The 20,633-nt window shown below is 54.6% G+C and overlaps 3 protein-coding genes across 3 annotated transcripts in view; 1 reads left to right on the top strand and 2 right to left on the bottom strand.

Moving 5' to 3' along the window:
* The window catches only part of VOLCADRAFT_103944 (uncharacterized protein), a gene marked incomplete at its 5' end in the record, with an annotated part of 13,082 nt that extends 8,200 nt beyond the window's left edge, over positions 1-4,882 (top strand). Inside the window, 9 exons of the mRNA XM_002948564.1 lie at positions 118-355; positions 652-699; positions 856-1,472; positions 1,869-2,339; positions 3,096-3,170; positions 3,595-3,622; positions 3,937-4,010; positions 4,371-4,487; positions 4,721-4,882. Coding sequence (XP_002948610.1) covers positions 118-355; positions 652-699; positions 856-1,472; positions 1,869-2,339; positions 3,096-3,170; positions 3,595-3,622; positions 3,937-4,010; positions 4,371-4,487; positions 4,721-4,747 — 1,695 coding nt within the window. The 3' untranslated portion in view covers positions 4,748-4,882. The remainder of the gene's footprint in view (positions 1-117; positions 356-651; positions 700-855; positions 1,473-1,868; positions 2,340-3,095; positions 3,171-3,594; positions 3,623-3,936; positions 4,011-4,370; positions 4,488-4,720) is intronic.
* A 237-nt stretch (positions 4,883-5,119) lies between these two features.
* Positions 5,120-6,154, bottom strand: VOLCADRAFT_88881 (uncharacterized protein; the record flags this gene model as incomplete). The annotated part of the gene is made up of 2 exons (XM_002948433.1): positions 5,120-5,834; positions 6,042-6,154. The coding sequence occupies 2 exons, from the start codon at positions 6,152-6,154 to the stop codon at positions 5,120-5,122; spliced, it is 828 nt and encodes a 275-aa protein (XP_002948479.1).
* Positions 6,155-6,944: 790 nt separating this feature from the next.
* On the bottom strand, positions 6,945-8,149 carry VOLCADRAFT_103943 (uncharacterized protein). The gene is made up of 2 exons (XM_002948432.1): positions 7,357-8,149; positions 6,945-6,964 (listed from the first exon to the last, which is right to left on the bottom strand). The coding sequence occupies exon 1, from the start codon at positions 7,748-7,750 to the stop codon at positions 7,436-7,438; it is 315 nt and encodes a 104-aa protein (XP_002948478.1). The 5' UTR covers positions 7,751-8,149; the 3' UTR covers positions 6,945-6,964; positions 7,357-7,435.
* Positions 8,150-20,633: the final 12,484 nt, after the last annotated feature.

Below are 20,633 nucleotides of genomic sequence, written 5' to 3'. Positions count from 1 at the left end.
CATCCCCCCACGCACCGCTCCTTGGTCTCCACCCTCCCAACCTCCCCGCTGCTCCTTCAAACAATGAGGTCCCCACGCCCTGCGCCCACCGCTACAGCCACCGCTACCTCTCCGCAGCCCAATTATAATAGCGACCGTCGTGGGTTCCTCCGCCCCTCCGCGGGCCCTACTGCTACTGCTACTGCGATGAAGGCGGCGGCGGTGGGTTTGACTCCCGATTCGGAGGTTGTGGAGACGGAGGAGCCCCGCAGCCTGGTGGTGGCGCAGACCCCCCGTCAGCGGCACATGCTCATGTTTAGAAACGCACAGGCGATGGTGACGGCGGCGGCAAACTCCCGGTCCTGGGTCAGGCCAGGTACGGATGGTGGAGTGAGGGGATGGAGGAGCGTGGGCTGAAGCCAGGGGGGGAATGGCCGTGTGTATGTGTGTTGATGTTGATGTTGTTACAGGGTGGCATAGCTCCACCAGCGGCCCCCTTTCCCGAGGCAGTTCCCTGCTCTCCCCTGCTAGAGGGGCACCCTAATCCGTCACCCCATCCGACTTCAGAGTGTACTCTTTGAGTTTGGCAACTCACCACCAGCATCCAACCAAATCTAGCGGGTCAACGGCGCGTCAACTTAGTGTGTGTGTGCGTGTTGTGTGTATGTGTAGGATTACCGGAAGCCATCCACTTACCGCTACCCGCTACCCAACCGGCTGGTGAGAGAGTAACTAGAAATGCCCCACTGGCTATCTGTCCTTTGCCGTACATCTCCTCTCTGACACCCTCTCCCACCTTCCTCCCGCCTTCCCCCCACCTTCCCCCGCACCAATACACACACGTGCACTGACATGAATACACGCACACTCGCACAGCTCGGCAACCCCGACCCAGCTACGCGCGGCCTACTCGCCCTAGTTATCACGAGGGTAGCGGAAGCGGACTGAGTGCGTCAGACGGCGGCGGCGGGGGAGGCGGCGGCGGCGCCAGCAGCGGCGGCGACCGACGAAGGTCTCCGCTCCGCGGCATCATCTCCGCCGGCGCTGTTGGCGGCGGCCGCGGCCTCCCATCCCCTCTGTCCCCCGCTGCACGCGCTGCCGTAACACTGTACGACACCACCGGCGCGCCGTTGTCCGCCAGGTGCAACTCTGGCGGCAGACTGCCGCCAGCTCGTCCGGATGACCGGTTGTCTCGGTACGGCTCCATTGGACGAGCTAGCAGCGCCGGTGCCAGCGGCGCCCGCAACCTTAGCGCGGGAGGGGCTAGCGGAGGCCGCATCCGCAGCGCCGGCGGCGCCGGCGGCGGCGGCATCGCCGTCACATCAAGCCCTGCTGATGGCGGCGTGGTATTGCCGCTGCTTCCGGGCGAACTGGCGTTGCCGAAACCTGGCTTTGGCCGCCCCGCCGGCGCCAGCAGCCATACTGGCAGCTCCGCCGACGCCGCCTCCCTGGCGCTGTCGGAGCTCAGCTTCGCGCACCTCGGGGTTCAGGAAGTGGACGACGAGGACGACAGCAGCAGCAGCGGCGGCGGCGGCGGCGCTGGCAGTAGCAGCAGCAGCAGGAGCGGGTTCGGTGGCGGTGGAGAAGGCGAGGATGACGACGGTAAGAAGGACGAGCAAGGCAGTCGACGGTTCGACGAGTTGGATGATGAGGCGTTATTGGCCCGGGTGCCAGCAGCGCTGTTGGGCAGGAGGGGAGGTAAGGGAATGGGCGGCGGCGCCGCCGCCGCCGCCGCTCCTGCCGCCGTCGCCCCGCAAAGACCGTTATCCGCCAGGGGCAGTCAGACCGTGAAGGACAAGGCGGCGCGGGGCAAGGCAGCGGGAGGTGCTCCCGCGCCGCCTTCGCCGCCACCTCCGCCGGCGTCACCGCCGCCGCCATATGCGTATCAGAAGAAGCCGCTGGCGGGGGGAATCAGCGGCGGCGGTGCAGCGGGGAAAGGGACCGCCGCCGGCGCCGCCGCCGCCGCAGCAGCGGGGCTGCCGTCGGCGGCCGATCAGACAGCGGCGGCGACCAGCAGCGGGACCAGCGGCGGCGGCGGCGAAGCCCTGAACGTTACGATGCGTCGCCGCGGCACGGCTGCCGGTAACCCGGGGGCCGGCGGCGGCGTAGGAGGAGTTGTGACGAATACGGGCACCGCCAGCGGTGCATCGGTGGCGGCGGCGAGTGCCGTCAGTGCCGCGGGGGTGGCGGCCGTGGCGATGCCGTCGGTGCCCTCAGGCGCCACTGCGGCAGCGGGTCCTGCTTCGCTGGGTCTTACAAACGGAGGGCGCCACGGCACTTCGTTGCAAGCCAGCGGCCGCGGCGGCGGCGGCGGCGGCAGCGGCGGACCCCGAGGTCCCATGGACACGGAGTTTCCCTTGGTACGTGAAGTCTCTTTCTGCCGTACTCCCTGCTTGAAGGGGATGGATTGGATGACAAGGCCTGGAACTAGAGACACACCCGTGTGTATGTATGTACGTTTGTATGCGCGTATATGTGTGGTGGTGGGAAGAGGAATGGGGAAGGGAATTTTTACCACGCTCCTTGCTGCGGATTCGACGCCCGGCTAGCTGACTCATGACTGTTGCCGCCGCCGCCGCCGTCACATGCACCAAAGTCTTGTCGTCGCGTGCAACACACACCTGCCCTCTATTGCCGTACAGGATTTGGACGAGAAGCTCCTCCACCACCATCACCACCACCACCACCACCTCCAGAGCCCACCGGCCGCCGCCAGCGGTGGCGGCGGCAACCAGCTGCACCACCACCACCACCCGGGAGCCCCCGCCCACCTACAACCTGCACAACATCACCACCAGCACCACCAACACCACCAACACCACCAGCACCAGCATCAGCACCAGCACGGCCAGCACCATCAGCATCACCTCACACCGTTGACGCCTGCTGGCGGCGGCGCTGCCCGAAGTACGGCCGCCGCCGCCGCCGCCGCGGCTTCGCTGCCGCTGCCGCTGTCGACGTCCGCCACAGCTGCAGGCCCCTCCTCCTCCCTTCAGCAACATCAACAGCAGGCCGCCGCCGCCGCCGCTGCGTCTTCTTCCCCATCATTTCCACCATCACCGTCACCGCCACTACCGCCACCACCACCACAACAACAACCGCCGCAGCCGCCGCAGGTGGGGCTTCCGCCCGCCATCGCGCTGGGCTACGAGTCCCTGGATCCCTTCGCCTGGGCGGCTCTGGCGGCGCAGGTTGGACCCACCATCCGGACGCCCTTCTCCCAGGAGAACATCCTGCCCAAGCCGCAGTGGTAGCGGTGTGCCGTGTAGCGGTGTGACCACCAGATCAGAGTGATGTGATGTGGTGTGTGTGGGGGGGGGCTGGGGGGTGGGGGGGTTATGTGAGAGGGTGTGTGGGTGTGTATCTGAGCGAGGACCTCCGTCCCTCGGCGGATTTCCCCTTCACATGTGAACCGTCACGGGGTTTGATATGTGATGGGTTCGGGAGACGCGTTGTACTCTTGGTTGGGGGGGGGTTGGGGTTCGGGGGAAGTGATGTGTTTGTGTGTGTAGGGGGGGGGGAAGGGTAGCAAAAGGGTGAACACATATCGAAGAGGACCTCCGGAGCCGCAGCGCGCCATGCTGCGACTGCGCATCACATCACAATGCAATGCAGTGGCCCAGACCCACCTTGAAACAGCAGGGTGAGCACGCGGCGTGGCGTATCGGAACACGTTTATATTTCGTAAATTTGTTTGTTGGCGGGCGGTCGTGCATTCATTACGCCTCATTACGCGAGAACTGTTGAACTCCTCGCGGAAGAACTGAGTAGCCGTACAGCCGTACAGTACTGCGTGGGGGGATGGCACTATGGCGACGGGGCCAGAGAGAGGGACAAAGAGAGAGAGAGAGCGCGCTGACGTCGCATGAGGCGTCATTTCCCCCCACCCCTCTTCTCTCTCGCTCCCTCTTTTCACGTTCGCTGATCGTTGGCCATGTTGTGGTGCCCCTCCGGCAGAGCCCCCCGTGGGCATTTCTTGCCTTCACACGAACACTTTGCGGACACCTCCACGGAAGTCATCTGCTGTGGGGGTGGGGCCATTTGTGTTTGTGGGTGTGTTTGTGTGTCCATGTCGCGCGAGGATCAGGTCGTTTTGCATTGTGCAGCGATGCAGCTCTTATCTGAATATCTTTATTTTGGTTACACATTACTGTTATAATGCGCTATTGTCGTTGTCGCCGCTTTCCTTTGAAACTCTGCCCCAAACACAAGCGGGATGGATGGGCGGCCATAGGTATCTGAGGCTTGGAAGGTGCCATGCAAATTGAAATGTTACAAGGGCCAGAGTCTGGGCAGCAAGGTGCAGTGGTAATCACCTCATTAGCATTAGCATTTGAGACAGAGGAGGTTTTGCTGTTCCAGCTCCACGCCTAGCTTGCCGCCGCACGCAGACTGGAAGACCTGGCAAGGGCTTATGTAGTGGCGTTATAGCGACGGCTCTCTTGCCCGCATTTTCCGAATGCGACGATGGCTCCCAAGAGCTGCATCACTGTATCATTCGTCACGCGGTACGACACATATCACCGCATCACCATCTCTCACACCTTTAACCAGCCAAAGAATGGCGGGGTACGGAAAAGCCCCCTCACAACAGGGGGAGGGGGGACTCTTTAACGCAAAAAGATCAGCCATCAAGCTAGAACGCAATTCCACAACATATGGAAGGCCTTTTGCGACACCTAACATTTTGGGAAAGCGCTCCGGGCACTTCCCCGCTTGATGGACTCCTCCGGGGGTCAAGCGGCCGACAGACAACGGCCACAAGTAATGGCGTGTGGTGCAGTGTGGTGACGGTGCGCATATCCCCCTCCATCACTTTCTCTCTCCCTCTTCTTCCCGCCTCAAAACCGATCAACACCCGCTCCCTCGAAACAGCAGCACACGCATGTATGCGTGTATGTAATATGCTTTGAATTCGGCACGGTTTTGTGTAATTTAATTATTAACGTAACAGATGAATGGATGCTTTGTGCAGATTTACTTTTCGACATTAAAAGCATGGCACATTAATAATGACAAGGATGAAGTACACATCCTAACCAACATTTCAGTACATGCGCCCATGCGCTTTTCAACATTCGTGAGCGCTTAAATGATGGCTTAGACTGCCTTTTTCTGATGCTCCGTGAGACCGACCCGCTCAACGGCACTGACTGGCCACCGCTCCAGACTGCATGCCGCCTGCAGTTTGCTGGGTAGTTGCCAAGGCGTCAAGTAACGATGCAAAACCTTGGAGCTGACCCGTGGCTGGCAAACCATCGCCGGGCGCAGGCTGGGTTTGTGTCCCTGCCGACAATGCTGCTGCCGCCGCCTGTAGTCCCGCTATCAATGGCTGCAGCTGTATCGTTCCATGCTGCTGAAGACCGGCCGCCAGGGCCTTGAGCAATTGCACCTGTGGCTGCGGATTTGCGCTGCCTGCCGTCCTCGGCAGCTGCTGTGCCGGTTGCAGCTGCTGCTGTTGTTGTAAGAGCGCCACCAGCATCTGCTGCATCTGCACCTGCGGTAAACTAGTCCCAAGTTTCGCCAGGACCGCACCAGCCCCACCGCCGGACTGCAGAGGTAGTCCCCCCGGTACCCCTGGTGCTGCTTGCACCTGTGATCCGCCCGCCGCCACCCCCATCAAAAGCGCCGGCAGCTGGCTTGCTAGCAAACCGGCCAGGCTGGAAAACGACTGGCTGCTCGGCGGCTGTGTGCCTGCGAGGCCAGAGGGGTTGGCTGCTACTCCTGTGGGTGCTGTCGGCATCCCGTCGTCGGGAGCATTGATAAGCTTGAACACGTGCAGCATGGCCACACCATCCGGGATGTATGGGTAGGCAACAGTGAGCACCTTGGCCACTTGGAGCGGTGTCAACACACTGCAAAAGGGTGGTGGAAGGGATGCAGCGGCAGACGCACAAATGCAAGGACATTGTAATACAACTCATATGCCACTCAACCCATCCTAGTATATCAGACAGGGGGGAACACAAGGACAACCAAGTGTCACGCCTACCCCAAACCCTGTCCGACTGAAATATTGTTTGGCACACCGTCAGTCGCTCTATCTATCATGTGCCGCTCACCTGGTGTAGCAGTCGCTCACCTGACGGGTCAACTGACTATGCGGAAGTGTTGAGTTGACAGTCCTCACCGAGGCAGGAAGGAGACCAACCCAGCGGCAAGCACTAATGTACATAGATGCATACGAAAACAGTCTATATGGCGGCAGCGGAGTCTTGAACTCCGAACACCTAGTAGTCGTGATACTTCAGTGTCTGGCCTGAGCACCCCGCCCGGGTAGCTTATATCTCGGCCTACCTGCCGGAGATTCCCTACCACGTACTAGGATAATGTCGGTGGGGCCCGGGGTCAACCACCCCGGTTACTACACCGGATCCATGACCACATACATGACCACATCCATGACTGGAAAACCCATCCATGACCAAGTCATTCCCCGAGTGATTGCCCATGTCTGTGTGGCCGTGTGGCCGTGTGTGTGTAACGGACCAAATATAATATCTCGCCTGGCTGAAACGCGTTATTGGTACTATATAGCATTCTCTATCGCAAGGTATCTCACCTCTAGCCAACAAAAATCGTATGAGCACAAATGAGCACAAACAACTGCCTCAATTGACCGAGGCCAAAGTCACATCAACGCCTCTCGGGCTAAATTTAATCTCAAAAGGTACCGTGTATCTCAAAAGGTACCGCGTATGATAACTCGAACTCCCAGGCCTTGAGTGTGTAACGGACCAAACATGATATTTCACCCGGCTGAAACACGTTATCGGTACTATATAGCAATCTCTATTGCAAGGTATCTCGCCTGTAGCCAACAAAGATCGTATGAGCACAAACAACTTTGGCTGCCCCAATTGACCAAGCTGAAAGTCACATCAATACCTCTCGGGCTAAATTTCATCTCAAAAGGTGCCGTGTATCTCATAACTGAGTTCTGAGATGACAGCATATGATAACTTGAACACCCAGCTTGTGTTACCAGGTGGGAACTCCCCGCATCGAATCCGGTTGCGAACATATCGCACACCAGGCATGATGCAGCATACTCTTACCCCAAAGGTGGATGCCCGGGTGGGCGAGAAGTCTACCAGCTGAGTAAAGCCAAAGTCCTCCATCTTGTACAGGGACTGACGAAATTCCACAATAACAAAGAAACTCACAATCCTACGGGATCTCAAACAACCTAAAATCCTACGGGATATGCTTCCCCCTAGGGGGGAAGGAATGTAAGAGGGATCAGCTCCCCTTGCATCTTCCTGAGTACTCTTTGCCTGGTGTTACACGTGCAGGCAAATCAATTCGCACCAATGTAACACAAGGCAAAGAGTACTCAGGGAGATGCCAGGGGAGCTGATCCCTCTTACAGCACGTGCATTCCGACTTGCCACAAGCAGGCCGACAAATTTGCTTACATTTCTCTATGAAATACGCAAGCTGCTCGTTTGTACATTTACTTTAGCCAATGCTCGGGGCCTCCGGAGACTTGTGGTGTGCCGCGATGAAGCTCGCGGCTGTGGGGCGGATTGCTGAGGCCGCTGGCGCTTCGGCGATAAACATCACAGACAGCACCGAACTTCACCCAGCTTGCGTTACATTTGCCCGCACGGGCATTCCGACTTGCGGTCTGCTGCACTGTCCATGGGATGGATGCGATTCGCGTGGAGCCCGCAGGAGGTGCTGACGATTCCGCCGGTGCAGGCTTAGCTCCCACACCATCAGCACTGCTGCAACAAAGCACAACTCCCACCGCGTTGACACTACCCATCAATTGTCACACGTGCCGCGCTAGCTACCGGCCTGTACGGATGCAGGGGGGGCCCGCCCTTTTTCCGGCTTCGAGAATACCGATACCCGACTTGTTTCTCGTTAAACTGCATCTTGAGACGCAAGAGCATCTCCTCGCGGAGTTGAAGCTCCTTCTCGCGGAGTTGGAGCACCTTCTCGCGGAGTTGGAGCTCCATCTCGCGCAAGTAAGCCAACTTATCTTTATCCCTGCATGCTGTTTGTTCATCCTCCGTCGCCTCTATCTGCGACTTGACCTTCTGTATTTCCCTGTCGAGAATCTCCATGAGCTTCGCAATCTAACACCAGCGGAGCTGTGTAAGCAGAGCTCAGACTATAATGAATATAGAGCCGTTGCTATATCTACTTTATAAGGACAAAGTTTCTGCTGGCGGAAAAGTGGAAAAGCGGATGCCGTACCTATTGAAATTACAATTCTGTTGTACACCGCTTCTTAAATCTGGTCTGTCAAGTGATTCCTTTCTCGCGAGACTGCCAAATGGCCATTTGGCAGTCCGGAGACGTGTAGCGCCAAGGCTCAGCAGCTACGGGACAGTTGTCTGGATGAGGTTACTGTAGATGTGCAGCCCCGAAAGCACAATGGAAAGCATGAATATAACTGGTGAATGCATCATAAGTGAAGTTTAGGTTAGTTTAGGTGTTTGCCACCTGTATTGGTGCTCCAATCTACAGCTTTGGCTATTATGGCTTCAATGTCCTCTCCATCAAACAAATACCGTACTGCTACGAATTCTTCGCGCCACACCTTTCGTTTTGGGCCACGAAGTGTGTCACAGTGGAAAACGCTCTATGGGGAAAATTATTTGCTTGTCGCGAAACTGTCTGGCACAAATGCGTCGTACGCCGTGTACATGGTGTAGGTAAGCCAGAACTTTATTTGTTATTTGTTTGTGTATCGGGGCGTTTGGTAAACCGCACCTGACTTTGGTGCCGCACCACCGGGCCTGTCTTCTGTTCTTCTGCGTAAACATATAGTAAACGATCTGTCCAGCAGTTTGGGAGCTTTGACGCTGTCGCTCCTTGTTGTGGCTTCCCTGGAGCCCCGCGAAATGTGTGTTCACGTAAACAAATGTGTGCCATAAAAACTGACAGCCCTCGAGAATTGGTGTAACAAAACGAAAAATTCCAGCTACATTTTTGGGGTACCCACGAACGATGTGGCGCGAAGAATTCGTAGCAGTACGGTATCTTCATTACGAAAGAACAAAGCACGTAGCCATGACTCCCAACTCAGTCGAGCACGATATGGGCCAAGAATTGTCGCTAATCGGAACCGCTTCAAGTGAGAAGGAATTCGGAACAGCTTCCATTGGGATAATGGACTTGTGTTATCTTTAAGTATGCCTTGTAGCAACGTTAAAATAGAACTCACCGCCACTCACTGTCGCTAAACTAACATTAGTTATTCCTGGCTGACGTACAGCCGGGAATGGAGGCGGGTGGCCACCGTGAGAAGGAATTGGGCTCGCTTGGAGAGGTGAGTTGGAAGGGAGGGTCGGGGCTGTTATGTGTTTTATGTCGGGCGTCAAAAAGCTGTCGTACTCCGATATGGCTATCGGAGTACGGCAGATTTGTTTTGTGTAGGCAGGCGGGGGTGGGCCACATATGTGCCAGGGTTGTTTTCATTGTGGATTCGTTACCCGTTCCCCTCTTTTTAGTTCCTGATGCTATGGCGGGTGGCTGGGGCTGGTTGGGGGAGGGCGTGTGTGTATGTGTCAGCACTGTCTTTGCAGTGCCTGCTTTTATTCTCATGCTCTCATGCATGTGCAGGAAGTGCAGCCAACCTCGGATAGTGAGGCTGCAGTCCCTACAAACGCGGAGGGGGGTTAAGAAACTTAGGAGAATGCTTAAGAACGATAAGAATGTCTGAAGAACACGGAGGCAGCGGGTGTGCATTCTTAAACATTCTTACACTGGGATTAAGCGGTTTTATGTAAGTATGTCATATAAGTATTTGTTAAAGTAGTCCGCCGTACGTTGCTGTGCAGCTTCAAGGCAAGATTTAGCGTCAGTCAGTCGGGACACAAAGGACTTGGCAAACGTCTTTGCTGCAGGCAAGTTGACGTCCAACTCCCGCCAAACAGGCAAGGCAGGGTTGTATCCATAATCCAGGAAAAACGGACTTGTGCAAGTCGCGCGATTCACAGCATTATTAATCGTGAATTCCGCAGCAGTTAGATATGTGTCCCAGACAGAAGGTGTATGTCCGGCATAATTGTGCAACATATCGCCAAGAGTGCGATTTGTACGTTGTTCTGTCTGTCCATCGGTCTGTGGGTGATAGGCGGTGCTCAGGTTAACACGCATGCCTAACAGATCACCCAGGGTGCCCCAAAATCTGCTGGCAAATTGCGATCCGCGGTCAGTCACAACGTTCTTGGGGACACCATGCAAACACACTATGTTGTCAAAGAACAGATGTGCAGTTTGCTCAGCTGTGCAGGATGATACCGTAGGTGCCAGGTGCACCATTTTCGTGAGTCGGTCTACCATGACCAAAACGGCATCGAATCCTCCCTCAGTTTTGGGCAAAGCTACAACAAAGTCCATGGTAACACTTTCCCAAGGGGGGCCGGCACAGGCAAGGGACACAGGAGGCCGTGGGGCTTACCAGACAGGACTTTATTGCGTTGGCACAGCTCACAGTTCTGGACATAGTTCTCAGCATCCTTAGCCATCCGAGGCCACCAGGATTGACGATGGAGAACCTCGATCAGACGGGTGCAGCCAGGGCGCCCAGCCAGCGGGTCATCATGAAAACATGACAGGAGATCATGACGCAGCAAGTCATCATTCGGAACGACAACTTGCTGAAAAGTACCCTCAGTGCGGATCCAAAGGCCACTGTTACGGGTTAAATGGCCAGTATTGTGGTTATCGGAAAACCAGGGATCCGTGGCATAGGCAGCTCGAAGTTGTTGCACAAGTTCAGAGGGCACAACGGGTGCTGCAGCACGGTCGCGTGTAACGACTGACAGAATGGCTGCATGCAGACAAGGGTGCCCGACTTAAGGCATCAGCAACGTTAAAGATGCCTTGCAGGTATTCCCTTGTGAAGTCAAACCGGCTAAGGTATTCCATCCACCGGGCTTGACGACGATTAAGGGTAGGCCACGCCTTGCAGAAACGTTAGGGGTTTGTGGCCACCATGGTCGGTTTTGAGGGTGAACGGCCGACCCTCCAGATAACACCGCCACTCCTACGAATTAGCCTGGCGGAGACATTCCGACAGTCAGGATTAGCCTGTCAGGGTGTCGAATTGGCCTGGCAGGGACATTCGGACAGACGGAATTGGCCTGCTCGGGGTGTTGAATTAGGGAAGCACGGGAATTGTGCGACCGGGGCAGTCAAAAGAATTGCTCTCCCTGACCATGTGTCCTACCCTCTATCCCCAACGACTTCGCCTAGACTGCTCCATTTCCAACTATCCTGACCCAGATCAGGCAGACCGCGTACCCAAGTAAAGAGAACTGTCAAGTTTTCTGAAAGTCTGGTCTAGCACCGAACGGGTGCTACGAAGCTCTTGACAGAGCCTCTGGCAAAGGGCAGGGACCGCCGAAGGAACCGGCGGTTCAGAACCTGCAGCAACTTTACCGCTAGTAACCCAAAATCCTAGAAAAAGTCAGCAAACAGATTTGCTAAAGTAGTTTACAGACCGGCGGCTGCCACTTCGGGGACGGCCTCTCCGAGAGCGTCAACTATTGTAGCCAGAGGTCCGGTGACCTCCATCCACGCGCCGGTAGAAATAGGGATCTTGATGGTAAAACGTAGGATGTTGCAAATTCCAGGAATGAGAGAGGCCCCGGGAGGAACCGTCTCGATACTAGACTTGTTATATCTTACTAAACCACAACTGGATGGTGGTTGGCTGGAAGACACCAATTGGAAGAGGTGCTTAGGGTTTTTGTTACAGGTAGCTGGCCAGATTTCAGGAATCCAAAATTCTAGGCAGACAGAAGAAAGGGAGGGTGGGTGGGGTTATCAAAAAGCCACACCCGATTTACGCAAAATGATGCAGATCTCTGCTTTCAGTGCAAGTCGTAGCAATGAACCCTTGGTGCGACTGGTGTGGACCAGTCCCAGTAGACCCGTCACCGGCAGCAGCCCCGAGGTGAGGCTAGAGATTTGGTAAAAAGTCCAGAATGTATCGATGCATAAAACGAGACACTGTGCGTACAGGCTGCTACCGTGAGTGTGAACCAAGCTGGGGCGCCCAGCTCCGCAGCGCGCTCTGAAAGGCCGGCAGCGCTACCAAGCACCACGGACCCCATCATGGTAGCCTTCCTTCACTCGCTAGAGGGTCGGCGTGGGGTCCCCCAAATGCCTAGCCCGGCACTGTTATCTGTGTATGAGACCATCTGCCAGCAATGGACCCCGGACAGCTGGCACAAGATTCGGACACAGTCGCACGAGCTGCATAGTTGGCTTGCACAGCATGGGCCCTGGGTGAATCTACTAAACTGTGATCCAGCGTCACTTTTGATGTTTTTCGAGGAACACTGGATCACCGCCCACCCAGGCCGGGTTCGTGTAGATTGCAGGCCTTGCCCTGCAACCTTGCAGGGGGCGATCTCCCACCTGTCAACAGCTTTCAATTTACTAAACCGACGAGGACTGTACGATGCGACAGCATCAACCGGCAATCCGTGCGAGTGTTCAGCCATTCGTGGCTATGGAAAGGGTTATCGGCAAATTCTCACTCGGCAGGGTCACACTGAGCGGGGTGCCGTACCTCTTTCGTACACTAAACTAGTAGATCTAAGTACGTACTTGGAGCAGACCGCTAGCAACACCATCAGTCGGATTTCCTGAATAACACTGCTCCAGGACCGGAGTATTTTCTGTCTGCTGTGGAGCACGAGCATGCATGGGCATGACTGCAGAGAGCTTTGGCTGGACAATCTTCGGGACCCTGATCAAGTTCGGAGCCCATTCAGAGGCCTTCCGCTTCCTATGCCCAGCGTGGACGGGTGAGTCCCTTAAGGGACTCAGGTAGAAGCTTCTACCTGTCGCCTGCAAATCGCGAAGCTAGGGACGAAGATGTATCGAGGAGTCCGATCACCTGGGCAAATGGTGGAGAGAAGCAGTAATCCCGTGATTTGTCCCTTGGGCACTCTTTCGGTGTATCTTTCGACGTGTTCAGTGTAGCAAGTTCCTGTGACCGACTACCTCTTCCGGCCCGTGGACACCGACGGGCGCCGATTCAAGGAAGCCCCGCTTTCAACGGAGGCTTTGGGGTGCCGCCTCAAACAACACTTAAGCAGTAGTGGCCAGTATGGAGGCGAGAGTGTACATAGTTTCCGTCATGGTTGTTTACAGCATGCCTTTAACCAGGGTGTGCCCCCCAGTGAATTATTAGTGAAAGCCCAAATGAAGTCTTTGGGCACCCTATGGTGGTACTTGGATCCAACCCGACACATTCGGGAGCGCAGGGTAGAGACGAGTGATAGTGATAGTGTGGACGAATGAGTGCACCGTGGTGGGTGGGAAAGTTTCAACACGGAACTGGGTGGGAAAGCGGTGCACTCAAATTTGGACTGCCTCCCACTCCAACACTTGGCCTGGCTTCTGCCAAACCATGCGCTCCGACTGCCTAACCGGTACAAATAAATTCTGTAATAGCACGACGCCTATCGCACTCCTCTCCTTACTCTGAACAAACAAACTTCACCACTCCTTGGACCCGTACAACCTTAGCAACCGCCACTACCGTATCCAGTACTTCTGAAATTGGCATAACTGAAGCCAAAGTGCTCGTCCTCCGTACACAACCAAAGTAGCTGGGTGCATGCCAGCAACGAGGGCAGCATGTAAAGTATGTTCCACTGTTTCCCATCCCGAGCTGCCCGCCTCACCACCCCAGCCACCCGTGCACAGTGTGCATCTCCTACTCCCTTCTATATCCCACCAATTCTTCCACCCCTTCTCCTCCCCAGCCACCCGTGCACAGCACACATCTCCTACTCCCTTCTATATCCTACCAATTCTTCCACTCCTTCTCCTGTCCCCCCCCCAACCACCCGGCCTAACGCCTCGAGAAAGCAGAATGGGTGGTCCCGCACATGTATTGGATGAGTTGAGGGACAGGGAAGAGTCCCAAATGTTCTTCTACCAGATGATAATATACACGCACACCTGGTAGTGGGGTGCATGGGGCTGCCTTCGTACTGTCAGGGCCCCTGGCAGGAACAGGTCCTTCCGATGCGGCAGACGCCAAACCTCATGCACCGGCAAGCGACGTAAAAGGGCTACCCACTACCTAGGCCAAACAGGCAATATAATGATACATTCCGGCTTGTCCGAGAGAACTTTGGCCAGCACCCGGCCAGCTTGGGAGAAGGGGGGATTCATGTAGAGAAGTGAGGGTGGGTCCTTTCTAGTGGAGACCCAGGATTGTGTGAAAGCATCCACCGTGCTGCGAAGCAGCAGCCAGGAACCTTGGTGTTGGTGGCATCTGCAAAGCAGTCAACGTCCGGGTTGCGCCCCTGTAACGAGGGGTGGCGTAGAAGCTGTTGATAAACCTCCGGATTCAAGCTCCACTGGGCGACATCCTCCTCCTTGCTGATACGATCTGCCTGCTGCTGAGCTGCTGCTGTTCAGGGAAACCACACCGTCTCAAATTCAGTGTCTGACCGAGCACTAACCCTATATAGCCGCGCCACTTCCTCCAGGCATTGGCCTGCACCTTTCTGTCCCAGAATACAGAAGTGGGCGGGCTGACTATCCGTCTGGTACTGCACTCGCCATCCACGGATCAGTTCTGGTGCCTGCTCTTGCAGCCATTCCAACGCCAACATGGCTGCCCGTAGCTCCCACACCGTGCTACTGAGGCGGCCCTCTGCCAGAAGCTGAATCTCATCCTGGGAGAAGGGCACCCGCATGACTGTCTCTCCGAGCTCACCGTTGGGTAAAAGTGCTGCATATGCCTTCTCCGAGGTGTCACCCGCAATCTGTAACTGAACAGCCGCTTCATTTCTCCACCATGCCCTCCCATTCCTAGTATGTAGAATCTCAAGAAAAGTTCCCGCTGCCTCCAGGACATGCTGGGGTTGACCTATCGCCTCCTCCCAGGAGCACTTGCCCTGCAGAGCCCTTCCGACCATCTTACTATGCAAGGGGGCCAGGGACACCGCTAAACTCATGGCCATAATCTTACCCGCCAAGCGGGCCACCTGGCACATGGTTAGTGGTGTAGCGGCTCTGAGTTCCGCTACAAAGGCCTCCAGCGCCTCCACCTTATCATCGGGAACCTCAAAGGTCTGCCTGGAGGCATCCACTATTAAGCCAAGGAAGCACAGGCGTGCACTGGGATGAGGCGGCATTTCTTAAAACTCAAAGTAAAACCTAGGGCTACCAATATCATAACCACCGTTCTGCAGAGGAACTTAGCTCGATCTTTACCGTTCACCGCTGCCACATGATCATCAATAAGGAAGGTGAGGGGGGCCCCATGGTCCCGCATTGGCCGGAACACTTCCTGCTTCATATTCGAGTACAGAAAGCAAGCCGGGGAGATACCGAAGGGCATGTGAGCCCAGTACAGGAGACGCCCAAACCACTCCATTGCCAGGAAGCGATAGGAGTCCGGATGCATGGCAACCTGCCAATAACCTGATTTATCATCTGCCCGCCCGCCCGCCCGCTTAAATAGCGGAGGATGTGGCCATCCCGTGAATCGTACAGCCAGTTCTGAAAAGGCGCGGTCCAGTCCCGAGATGGCGTACCGTTGATCCATGCTTCCAATCGATGACGGGGCTCCACAAGCCAGGGACCAGCATCCCAGTCGTAGCCTGTGCTACGACCCCCGCCCATACTTCTGCAAGTATGGACTTCCGCCTGAGATGGCGTTTACTTGTAGGCATCCATGACAGTGTCCCGCTCACCATCTGACCCAGAGGTCTGAGCCAAAAAAGATCTGACAGAAAAGCGGCAAAATAGGCAGTTGGAATTCAGTTAGTTCCAGTGAACTTGTCCAGCAACCGCACCAAGCGAGAAAGGAAAAATTAGAGAGAAAAATGTATCAGTTTGGGACCAGATTTAAGAAGCGGAATACAACACACGCCCACTCGGGACGAATCCCAATGAGTACCAGATTCACCAGGTCGCACCACACTAGGCCCAACACATCTCGGCATCGTCTGAATTTCACCTCACCCAGAGTGCATACTCGTAGGGCAGTACTCCAACTGAACTTCCCAACTCTTCACTCTTTCCTGAACGATATGGTGCTGAACATCAATGTGCTTCAACCGGGAACACTTGATTGGATTGTTACCCAAGCTAAGCGCCCCCTGGATCTTAATAGCACTCTCTGGCAAACCCAGGTCGACTGCCAGTTTGTGAAGCCACAAAGCCTCACAAACAGCTGCTGCTGTAGCTTGGAACTCGGCCTCCACAGATGAAGCCGCCACAGTATGTTGGAGTTGGCTGCACCAGCTAATTACAGCCCCATTGAGAGTGAATAAGTGACCAGGTGTAGAATGCCTGTAACCAGGTCTCCTGCCCAGTCAGAGTCACTAAACTCGGACATCTGGACATCACTGACACCCCCAAAACACAACCCTAGTTTGCGTGTGCCTGCCAGATACCGCAGAACACCGGTCGCCAAATTCATGGCACTCATTGTAGGTGTAGCCATATGCCGGGATAAAACACTCAACACATAAGGAACGTCCGGCCACATGTTTGTCACCAGGTAGCTCAACTCTCCCACCAAAGCCCTACACTCTGTGGGATTACCCAGCAGCTTATCTCTATCCCCCGTAGGGTGCACCTAAAGCCCGAAAGCAAAGGAGTAGACCTCGGCTTCGGGTGTGTGTGTAACCTCAATAATACTCCCCTTTACAAAATGTTATGCATAGCATATGTCTCATGTCGCAAATGTGTCCTTATTACTTTAATGCAAATAGGTACAGTGTTTCCGTTTTTCTGGCCCAGCAGACATTTTGTCCTTCGTTATACTCTTGTAGTCTGTGCTCTGGTTACACACCAGAGGTGTTGCATTGTGAAGCTAATGGAGCAGCTTGACAGGGATCGACACTCTGGGAAAACGGGGGTCATTTTACCCGTAAATTTGGGTCAATCCACCCGTAATTTGACAGAAATTATGGGTCTGTAACACGTTACTGGTCCCGTAATTTGAGCACAAGGATACGGGCGACTACCCCGGAATTACGGGTGGATATTACGCGGTGCTGCAGGTGAATTACGGGCGCATGTAACCAATTACAGGCACAATTACGGGTGAAGACTCAGTGATTACGGGTGGATATTACACGGTGCTGCAGGTGAATTACGGGCACATGTAACCAATTACGTGCACAATTACGGGTGAAGACTCAGTGATTACGGGTGGATATTACATGGTGCTGCAGGTGAATTACGGGCGCATGTAACCAATTACACGCACAATTACGGGTGAATACCCAGTGATTACGGGTGGATATTACGCGGTGCTGCAGGTGAATTACGGGCGCATGTAGCCGATTACCCGCACAATTATGGGTGAATACCCAGTGATTACGGGTGGATATTACGCAGTGCTGCAGGTGAATTACGGGCGCATGTAACCAATTACATGTACAATTACGGGTGAAGACCCTGTTATCACGGGTTACACGGTGCAGATATTACTCTGCGATGCGACGCTTACTGCATGTTAAATTAACGATTGGTGAATACTGCGGCAACTTGAAGCCTCAAGATGGACGCGAACCCTTTGTCAAAGTAGCCTTAGTCTCAGTATGCTTGTGGACTAAGGCGCTTTGGACTCACAACGCCAACCAGCCAGCCTGACAGCCTGATGCATTCATCCCAACCATCGTCCTCGAAAACAGTGTTCATGTCACCCCCATACAGCAAGTGCTCGCCAAGGAGTCTCACCACCACTTGCAGAGTTCGTGCCTACTGCTTACTCCTACGGATGAAACCCCCGATGCATGACATGTACCGGCACCTATTGGGATTGGTCTGTCCCATCCTGCCTGGGGTGTGCACCCCCAAGCGCTCATCACTGCTGCCATGTTACTGCTCGCTTCCACCACTGTCGCTGCTGCCACTGCCACTGTTGCTGCTGCTAGCTTCGTTATATTTGCCCGTGTCCTCCAAGCTGGACTCCTCCCCAGCGCCAGCGGCTAGGACCTCTTCCTCACCAGCATCCGACCCACCCTCCGAGCTACCCTCCTCTGTCCACCCTCTCCACCCTCCCTTGCCTGCGCCGCCCTTCCCCGCACCTCTGGTGGTCCCCTTGCTTGCACCCCTGCCCCGGCCTGCACCCTTGTTCCCCTTCTGCCGTTTATGTCCAACATTGCGCCCCGACCTCGCACCCATCGTCGTCATCACCGCCACCCCGCCTGCGCTTGCCAGCTGCACCCTTAGCCGCTCTTGGCACCTCGCCAACCCACTCGTAAGGTAATGCAGTTTCGTTTATGTTGCTGGGCTTTGGAGGCAAACAGAGCATGAAGGGGCAAGTACCATGTCCCCAGGGGGCAGCGGTTTTGCCACTGTTGTGGTACTAATAGCCGAATTGAGGATGTGAACTCCTGTTATTGGAGCCCAGCCTATAATGATATTCGTGCTGAAGAGGGATTCGATCATCAACAGAGCATGTTGGAGGCCATGCGATGGGAACCCGCACGTCTGGCGAGGATATTGGAACGTATGTGGGCTCACCGAAACTCAATTATCCCCTTTAGACGCTAGTCTGGGCTGATGTGCGGTGTTTTCCTTTCCTCCGTGGCTTTTAGGCGTTGTAGTATTACCCTTGGGCCCTCGGCTCATATGGGTAGTATTACAGGTATATACCTGTAAGACATATATGGGGTCACGCACCCCCAACCATGTAACACACACACACACGCATAACATGTCTTCGTCGCAATTAAGCCCGTGAAATTTTACGGGTGCTGTGCATTAGTTGTTGCTCCATAGGTAAATGCCAAAGGAGAAGATACCCCCTCTAGCGGAAATAACAAACAAACTGAGCACCAAAACAGCGCAACGCGACGGGCCGCTAGAGGGACAAAGGACGCGAGAGCTGCCAGACAGGCACACACAGCGACACGAAATAAAGCTCCCCAAGCAAAACGCCTCAACGACCTCCAAACGATACTCCAGCAGCAAGGACGGCGGACACGCCATCTCTGAACAACAAAAACAAGATAAGCTAACCAGCTTAATGCGCGCAATAAATGACGGCCCTGAGGACACGGGCCGTTGCGAAACAGTTAGTCTAACAGTTACGCATTGGGCCTTACGCCCAACTAACCCAGCTTACTTACGCAAGCTCGCATTACGGCTTGGGGGATTACGGGTCAAGACCTTGTGATTACGGGTAATGTAACCTGTGGATGACTTCCAGCACGGGCAACCAACAAAATGTCACCTATGTTCTTCCTTATAAAAGGAATGCTTTGGCATTCCTTTTTAAGCATGTTTACAAATTTTCTTGGCCGGTAATTACATGTGAAGACCACGTGATTACGGTAAACATGAATTTATGGGTGAAAACCTTTCCCGGAGTGAGATATCCGGATATCAAGAAGGTCCAGTCACAGATAGATGCCACGGTGGATGAACAAAATGCATGAACAAACGAAAAGGATTTGGACTACCATACTGATACGATTCTTTGGTGACACGCAATTGGTATGGCGTCCCCAAATGCATAGCAGTGGAAAAAGGTCTTAGGCAAAATGTTATGGGCATCACCAAACTGGCTGTCACAAATATGTCGTACACCGTGTTAACGGTATCGACCAACAGTAAAAGCCCTCCAGAAGACGCTGTTGACTTATAGTTAACTTCGTCTTTTACCCCTAAGTTGATCGGACAAGAACTTTAGCTTACAGGCCCATCCTCAGAATGCACGCTCAGAATGGCGCCTAAACAGCTTCAGCTTACTAGCCTTTTACCCAAGCTCGACACCAATGCGCTGTTCGGACTTTGATAGCAGCTTGGCGGTAGTAGACGCTGAAGCGTAAGCGCGCGAAGCGTGAGCACGCCCGCGGGACGCCCTGGAGCCGTCACCAAAAGTGTATCACAACTGTAGATTTTTCTCGTGACCGTCCCCAAAATTGCATATCATCAAAATAATTTCAGCGTTAATTTTGGGCCTTCCGTGGCGAATCGTGGCAGTACGGCACTTACAAGGAGAAGCTCTTGCTTTCAAGATGCTGTGTGACGTGAACAAAGTGAGTCATGCTTGCACAAATTAAGTGTGTGCGTGTAATTGCCAGCCTGTCAAGCTGTTGAGCTTCCCACAGGCTCTTAAATAAAAGATTGTTGGTGTGGCTACCTCAGACAACCCCACAGTGTCTACTGATAGCATATGCTGGGTTTCTGCAGATGCAGATGAAGCTGTGGTGGACTACTCTGGTGAGTTCCTGAAAATCATGCTATCTTGGTATGTATTTGTCTTAGTTGCATTTGAACATATATATATATATATCTTGATCCAGACCATGTTTATAGCCGAAAACCCCAAATCCTCCTCTACAGGCTCCATGCCTAACTCCAGTGGAGATGCAGTAGCCTCTACAAAGACCATGCTTGTGGGCATGCATACTGGTACAGTCTTGGGATTTGCTGGATACACTGTTTCAGCATGACCAGGCAGTGATGGCAAGGACCCGAGGCCCTACTGCAGCAATAGAGTGGGAGAAGTGGGCAGCTGAGTGTCCAGTCATTAGCCAAAAGGCTGCTATGGGGTCAAAGCAGAAGAAGGTGCATGAGGCAAGCCTGAGTGCTGACCTTGAGCAAAAGATCGAGCAGTGCATTTTGAATATTCCAGAGAAAGAGTGCTTGAGTGCATTTGCACCCACACATACACTGATATGGCTCTTTAG

This window comes from Volvox carteri, assembly GCF_000143455.1.
Source record: "Volvox carteri f. nagariensis unplaced genomic scaffold VOLCAscaffold_10, whole genome shotgun sequence".
NCBI classification, from domain to species: domain Eukaryota; kingdom Viridiplantae; phylum Chlorophyta; class Chlorophyceae; order Chlamydomonadales; family Volvocaceae; genus Volvox; species Volvox carteri.
This window is presented reverse-complemented; position numbering and strand designations above follow the sequence as displayed.